The following is an 8,414-nucleotide window of genomic DNA, read 5'->3' on the forward strand; positions in this document are numbered from 1 at the left end:
GGGAGTGTGAAAAGAGAATTATTGAAATTATGTTCAATCAACCTAGTTCACAAAGTAAGGATCATAGACAAACGTAGAGTGCATACTTGGTGTATGACAAAGCTATTGTTTAGAAGAACATAGTGTACATGCTTGGAGCATGGGACAACTAGTGTTTTTAATTCATGTATAAAGTTGATAAAACTGAAACAATGAATAATGAGTAATGAGTATGGTGATAAATAAAAAGTGTTCTATTTATATTCATAGGTTTTGATACCATACTAGATTCAATTATTCTTGTGTTTCATTTTGCATGTTTTGGCTTCCAGAATAAACTAGGCCATTCTTCCCGAATGACTAAGTTATTCAAACCATCCACAGTCGGTCATATATTGGAAGTAGATATGAATCAAGACTATCATGGGTTGTAGAGGTCTAAAATGTTGGACGAAGCGATGCTACAACACTCATGAGTACTCATAAGTTATGAGTATTGGATTCAAACCACGCTTATTTGAATAACTTGATGGATTTTATCATGAGTGATCATGAGACGATAATATCCTATATTCTTCAAACCTAGAGATATGAATTGTTACTATGAGTTGATTATACAATGATTGCACGAAATCGCATTGGTAACTCGATGTTATAAAACGTGCATTTGTGTATGATTCAACAAGTAGTAGAACAAGCCATATGGGTCAAAGTTTATCCATTCCTTTTACCTTCAGGATAAAGGCGATATCTGTGGGCCCTTCGATGATTTAGCGATAACACATGTGAGTGCTTGGCCAAGCCAGGACTGATTTGATTTATTCAATCAGTCAGTTATCATAAATCGAAAATCGGGGAACAACAAATGGACTGACAGAACGATTGATAATCCATGTCTCAGTTCATATGATATCCAGAATGGAGGAATATATGATCCCTTATCTAATGGACAAGTCATTGTCGAGATGAGAGTTTAGTTACAACGTCAAAGTTCGACAACGGCTTAAAGAGCTACGATTGCCAGTCAGTTTTTGAAGTCATACTCAATAGTAGTTTTAGACTTATCCAAGTGGGAGACTGTTGGATTCGTGTCTAAGTCCACAATTATAATTGGTATATACTTGACCCGATTGGCATGGTCCATTTGGGTTGCATGGCATCATGCATTTGGATAGACTAAAATGAGAGAAATAACACTTAAGGTTTGTTAATATATTATAAGTTCTAATATATTAATAAGATTATTTAATTAGTATTGATCAAGAATTAATTTGGAATTAATTAAGTGATCAAAATGATACTAATTAAATATATGGGTTGATTGTGTAAATCATCCATACTTGTATAGTGGGCTAATGCTCCATGGATTATCAAGATGGGCTAAAACCCATAGGATGCTCCATGGTGTTTTTGTACCCATGGATCATGGAAATGAAAGGCCATGACAATTAGGGTTTACATGGTGTAACCCTAATTGTGACACACTATATAAGCATCTTATTCTTGTCAAAATCGGCCACCATATGGAGACTATGAAGGAATGGTGTGGGCTAGCCGATTTCATGAATTGTTCATTTCTCTCTAAGTTATTCCAAGTGCATTTGATGTTATGTGAACCATTAGAGGTGTCACACTTAGGGCACTCGACTCTTAAGCATCAAGGAATCAAGCTACATAAAAAGGTATGTCTTCTAACTTGTTTTATTACCCAAGTATCAAAGATTGTATGCTAGATAAGGTGATACCTTGGAATATTCATATTTTCATGTATAACAGAGAAAACATAGATCCAAGGTATTTAGGGTTGTATGTACACTTAGGAGTGTTAGAATGCTCAAAACCCAACAGGTTATAGTTTTATGTGTTGGTATTTTGTAGTTTGGTATTTTTTGGAAACTACAATGCTATAATGTATATATTGTACATGATGTATGTTTAAGTGTATTTGGAAAGTAGAATGCTATAATGATATGTTGGTTATAGTTTGATATTTTGGTATTTTTTATTTTTGTAATTTTTGGAATGTATGTTGTTGATTTTAGTTTCACCATGTTATTTTATGTATCTGGAATTAACATGTGAGCTAAGGGGCTTCCTAATTTGTATTCTAATACATGTTCAGGTTTGTGTGGAGTGCACGTATGTATAAGATCGAATTCGAAGCCGGTTCAACGATGAGTTGGGGGTCCGGGGGCAGTGCCCGTGGGTCTGGGGTTTCCAAAGGGGCAACGCCCCTTTGGCGGGGTCTAGGGGCAGTGCCCCTAGCGGGGTCCAAGGGGCAGAGCCCCTGGCTGGGGTCCCGCTGAGAGTGATTTGGATTCTTGAGGGTGATTATAGTAAAACTATCGAAACTCATTAGTTTTGGTAACCCTAAATCCTCATGAAAATCCGGATTACCCTGACTTGCTTCCAAAGCAACTCATGACGACCCAACCCTAATGAAACCCTAATATCGTTTATTATACAAACGGTTCTTCCTTCTCAAAAGAAACACACGAAATTTAGCTCTCGTTTTCTTCAAATTTCCACATAATCTTTCTAGCAATTTGGCTTATGATTTCTGTGCCTAGTATCATAAGTGCCCATTTGGATTATCCTATGCTGAATTTCTTGCAATCCAGACATAGGGTAGAAATATCAGTTCAGAAAGTGTTCTCACGATCCAAGTTGGTATCAAAATCTCCACCATAAACCCTAAATTTCTAACAAATTATGATGCTCTTATGATATGTTGGTAATATATTTCGCTTTATTAGCTGGAAATGCTGCAAACAATACTAAAGAACCCGACCTGTTCTACGGCACTAAAAGATTGATTTCGTTCATTGCCGCCATGAATTGGTAACGAAGGAAACGATGAGAGTGATGAGGACGAGTAGCTACATTGTTAGGATTTGATGAAATGCTTTGTTTGAGTTAATATTTTCGATATACTACACTTGGTTTGGATGAATATTTGGACTGTTTGTGTATGGACTAATATTTTGGATTTATATTTCTGCAAAACTAAGTTTTGTAGCAGTTTGTATGCATGTTATAGAAGTTTTTATAATTTTAATGTTACATAAAAAAAGGAAAATGTTTTTAAGGTGATACCTATGTATTAGTGGTGACAACGCTTTTGCAGCGACACATAGCATTAGCGGCGACATTGCAGTAGGGGCAGCAGGTAGTATTTGCAGCGACAAATTGAACAATTGTGACGCGGCAACAACGACGACTCTTTTGCACCGGCGTGTCACCATAAATAGCTTTAGTGGTGACAACCGTAATCTTTAGCGGCGTGTCGCCGCTAATGCTCACATTTCTAGTGATTGTATGATATTGATTATTAATTATATTGCAAAAACCCGAAAGTTTTAGGCAATAGCAGCTGACCTAGTGTGGGTGTTTGGGGTGTGCGACTGAAGCCCATGTCGTCAGGAGGTCCTGAATTTTTTATACGCTTTAGTCAATTTCTATCACTAATTCATCATCAATCTATTTCTAATCGGTTGGTATCATTTGCTTTGTTGAGTATTTGTAAATGAGCATTATTTTATTTTATTTTATTTCCACTCACTAATATAAATAGCTACCGTATATTAGGTGTCAAATCTTATTATAGTTTTAATGATTTTTGCTTATATATAAAAAACTATATTTAAGGATTAATTTTTATTTTTCCTACAACAACTTTTTAAAAATAATAGACCCACCCTACCTTAAAAATAATACACCCACCCGACAGACACTAACCTCTAACAGAACCAGTTTTTATTTTCTAACAAATTACCAAAAATATTCATATTCTATCCCAATTAATTTTCCCCTTTTTTAAGGTAAAAAATGGAAGTGTTTGAAATATTTTCATTTATGGTGGTATATATAGCCACCATCACTGTCAACGAAAAAAAAAAGGACGTGAATTTCACATGTTCCTATTTATAAATGTAGCATTACACTTCACACAAATTATATTGAGATACACAGATCCAATGGATCCAAAATACGCAACCCACAAAGGCTTATTGGAAACTCATGAGTTACACAAGGTTGCTTCACAACTTCTTTATTTTTTTTGCTTCAAATCTTAAAAACTAACCAACTTATGTTATTTACATGCAGTATATTATGGAGAATAATGTGTACCCTCGCGAACCCAAACCATTAAAGGAGCTTCGGGCTCTCACGGCTACACACCCATGGTAAATTAAAGCTTCACGTTTTTTGAGATATGAACATTATTTTGTGTAAATTGAATTACTTGATTTATTGATTCATTTTTAGGGCTGTGATGGGAACTGCACCCGAGGCTGGCCAGTTGATTGAGATCTTGTTGAAGGTCATTGGCGCGAAAAAGACCATAGAGATTGGAGTTTTTACTGGTTACTCATTGTTACTAACTGCTCTTGCGATTCCTCAAGATGGCAAGGTTTGTCATTATGTTACAATTTGACTTTTAAGGATAATCAAACTTGTAATTTTGCTTACTAGTTTACAAAAGCATTGAGTTTTGAGCAGATTGTAGCTATAGATATGGATCGGGGAGCCTATGAGATCGGTCTGCCGGTTATACAAAAGGCCGGGGTGGAGCATAAGATCAACTTTATTGAATCCGAGGGTCTACCAGCTCTTGATAAACTCTTGGAGGATGTAAGTGTAAATAATTTGGTACAAATTGTGCTTTGAAACGTGGACTAGGTTTTGCCTCTTCATACTTGAGGTTCACGATTTAATTATTAATCCAAAGCAAAACGACAAATGATTCTTGAGCAAATTATATATCAATAATATTTAATTTTTTTATTTTTCCGTGAACTTGGTTATTACAAACACACAAAATTACTGCTTACGTAAGCGATCAATCAACCAAAATGTTTCTAGCTTAGTGGTATCTGATGTTGCCCGTTACTCCTTGAAGTTGACGATTCAAGTACCATTGTTGACATAAGTGGTTTAAATAAATAATTTTAAAGTAGATTAGATTTACCGTAAAAAAATAAAAATAAAAACTTAAACGATCAATGTGAGTACCGTAAATTATAGGAAAAACCTTTTTGTATAATTAATCAGGAACGAAACAAAATTTTAGAATATGAGATCTTACATTATAATATTTTAAAAAAAGTTTAATACATAGTTAAATACTATTAAGAAGTTGAGGTATGTGGTGTTTATACTCATGAAAATATTTGGATCAAAAGTAAGAACAATACATAAAGTAATTGTGTTGGTAAATATCCGAATCGGAAAAAATCTGATATTCGATTTTAAATTATCAGAAAATTTGGATATCTGAGTTTACGTACTTGGATAAAAATAATGATTTTATAAAATTTCGGATATTTCGGAATATATGATTTTTGTTTATTTAATTAATTATTTGTTTATTTATTTATTTTTTGTATTATAAACATTTTCTTATTTTATGATATTTATGATATTTCGGATATCCCATTGTTTAATCAATAAAAATATGAAACAACAAAAAAATACTTGATGTAATGTCGGTAACTGTTTTTGTCTATGTGTCACCTAAACAACTAGATTTAGTGGTCTCAAGACAATCTCTTAAATGATGGTGATTTGATTGATCCATCGCATAAGGTTATTGTTTTCTAATGTGTAGCGTTTTATTTCTAAATTGTTTAACTTATTAAAAAGGGGAGCTTGGTTCTGTTTTTCTAACGAACTAAGAATAAAAAAATTGAATACCACAGATTAGATATACTTATAATTAACTTGTGATGATGATGAAATAATATATCTAGATAACACAACAGTAAAATCATGAAATAATTTGTATTATGAATATTACAAATAATTACCTTGTAAGTATTAAAAAAAAACTAAATATAAAATATTTCGGTCTACTGTATTCTATGTGTTCGATTTGCAAGTTAAGTGGTGATCTAGTTTTACATATAAAAAGATTCGGCGATGAAGGGCTTTATTTAGTATGGATTATAATGCGCTTTCTGGGCTGGATTTGTGACTGATTATTATTTAGCTGAGCATTCAAAAATGTATGAGTAGTTATTTTTTATTATTTTTTTTACTTATAGTTTTATATTTTCTACATCTAATATTTCTCAAATTTCATTTTATCTCTTAATCTTAATTGCATTTCGAACATTTTTTTTTTAATTCTTTTACTAGTTGATTTAGTTTATTAATTAAAAATAGTATTTCATTTAAGAATTATTAAATTTATCCCGATTATATAATATTTTCAATGTTTTTTTTTTTATAAATTTTTTATTACTTAATATAAAGTTTTCTCATAATTTATATATTTTATGTAAAGACCTGGCATATTTGTCTTGAAATACTAATTTCTAGAATATTTTTTTATTAAAGTGTTCGTAATATATTTTGATGTGAATTTGAAAACCCAAATTTAAACGAGGGAGTTTATAGAAAATTTTAAACAGGTGGTTAATAAATTAGTTAAATTTGAAAAAAAAATTGTATTGAAAAATATTAATTAACTAGCTAGTAGTGAACTATAAAATTAATGGTTAAAGTTAATGTAAATATAATCTTTCAACTTTCAATAGGTTTAAATCAAAACTCTTTTATGGATGCTTTAAGGTTAATTTTCAATTATCGGTCTAATAGGATTAAAGAGTTAAAGTTAATGTAAATATAATGTTTCAAAGTTTTTTTTTTTTTAAGATATAAAAAGTAAATATATAAACATGTTCACAAAAACTATATTTACTCAGAGAACGTTATAAACAAATTGATCCAGTAGGTTAAACAACTGTTAGTCGGTTAATTAACCCATTTGACTTCTCATCTTTATAGTAATTTATTTAATCTATTTGACTCCTTTTCAATAAAACACAACCCAAATTGACAAATTTTCAAATTATTGAGTTCATGAATTGAGATCGTGACATTTACAAAACCTTCTATTTTAGCCTCTTACGGAATTGTATTCCCGATTCAAACCACGTTGTCTCCACTTCAGCCAAAGAGTTTCTTTAATTAATTAGTTTCACTTGATAAATGTAATGATTTTGTATTACACAACTAATCAACAATCTTTCTCCTTGTAGCCTGAAAACCAAGGTAGCTTCGACTACGTTTTTGTTGATGCAGACAAAGGAAACTACATCAACTACCATGAGCTAATATTGAAATTGTTGAAGGTCAATGGGATTGTTGTATATGACAACACACTCTGGTTTGGAACAGTTGCAAAACCCGAGGATTCAGTTCCAGAAGGATATAGAAGGGGGAGAACTGCCATTGTAGAGTTTAACAAAGCACTCGCAGCTGACCCTCGTGTCGACATCTCTATGATTCCATTAGGTGATGGCCTCACCATATGCAGACGTCTCTAGCTATACTAAGATTTGAAACATCGGTTTCTTATCCCCTTTATGTATTAATTCCGTATGTCACGACTATTGTTCATCTTTTAAATAACTAGTTTTAATCGTGGTATGTTAAGCTTTTGTAAGTTGTTATGTGGAAAATTAAAAACGGAAACAAATTAAAATAAACAACATGGTTAGCTTTTTGTTGTCTCATCTTAACTATTGCTTAAATCTGGATGTAGTTTTAATTCACTATTAATCCCTCGACCCAAGAAATAAAGTACCAAACAAGATCATAAGACCATTCGATGTGGAACATAACCTTGCAGTGGTTGAAGTGCATGTTTAATTTGTTAATTAGAATGAACCATTCAGGAAGAAATATAATCGTTTCCATTTTGTTAATTTCATTATTGAGTCGGTACGTGTTTTTCTTATTCCATCGTGGAACGAAAATTTACAATCATATTAGTTTACATATTTTTAAGGACACCATTTTATTTTTGTAAATATGAGCTAATTATTTACAGTTAAAATAATGCATAGAATAGAATATTCATGTAATATAAAAAATCCATACGAAAATTTATTCGATTCCTACAGGTATAAAAAGAACATAGCTTTGAATCCCCATAATATATCATTACAAAAGTTTTTTATAATGCATCTTAAACGCTAATTAATATGTATTTTCCATCAGCGCTGGCATTTCGCAGGTTATCATTTACACTTGTTTTTTATGAAGGGTTAATAACAACATTTACACTTGTTTTCCAGAAAAATAGAATGCTAAATAAAAGCTTGCAGTAAACCTTGAAAAATAATTATAATGTTGTTTAAAATTTGGAATGAAATCCAAGCCAATTTGTCGTTTTAAAACTATTATGCCTGATATCAAAGCTCAAAGGGCGTGATTTTGCACTGAATTACCTCTATGTAATATCTAGTTATGTAATGGAAAAAAAAAATTAATTAACACTACATAATTGTAATTCATACGACAGGAACACATAAATGAAATAGTTGTTAATACCGAAAGGGAGACATGAATGAGAGCACATAAATTAAAGTAGTTGTTAATACCGAAAAGGAGACATGAATGAAATTAGTATAAACAAAATTAAA

General features: G+C 31.8%; 1 protein-coding gene across 2 annotated transcripts; it reads left to right on the forward strand.

The window, feature by feature from the left end:
* The first annotated feature begins 3,892 nt into the window (after positions 1 to 3,892).
* Positions 3,893 to 7,502, forward strand: LOC145005262 (cation-dependent phenylpropanoid and flavonoid 8-O-methyltransferase 1-like). Of its 2 annotated transcripts, none has more exons than XM_078964331.1 (5): positions 3,893 to 4,013; positions 4,087 to 4,166; positions 4,249 to 4,393; positions 4,483 to 4,614; positions 7,026 to 7,502. In XM_078964331.1, exons 1-5 carry the CDS (start codon positions 3,894 to 3,896, stop codon positions 7,311 to 7,313), a joined length of 765 nt encoding a protein of 254 aa, XP_078820457.1. In that variant the 5' UTR covers position 3,893; the 3' UTR covers positions 7,314 to 7,502. The 2 variants fall into 2 exon arrangements, with proteins under 2 accessions (XP_078820457.1, XP_078820458.1); XM_078964332.1 differs by having other exon boundaries at positions 3,924 to 4,013; positions 4,099 to 4,166.
* The last annotated feature ends 912 nt before the right edge of the window (positions 7,503 to 8,414 follow it).

The sequence above is a fragment of the Lactuca saligna genome, chromosome 7 (assembly GCF_052625555.1).
Source record: "Lactuca saligna cultivar CGN05327 chromosome 7, ASM5262555v1, whole genome shotgun sequence".
In the NCBI taxonomy this organism is placed as follows: Eukaryota; Viridiplantae; Streptophyta; class Magnoliopsida; order Asterales; family Asteraceae; genus Lactuca; species Lactuca saligna.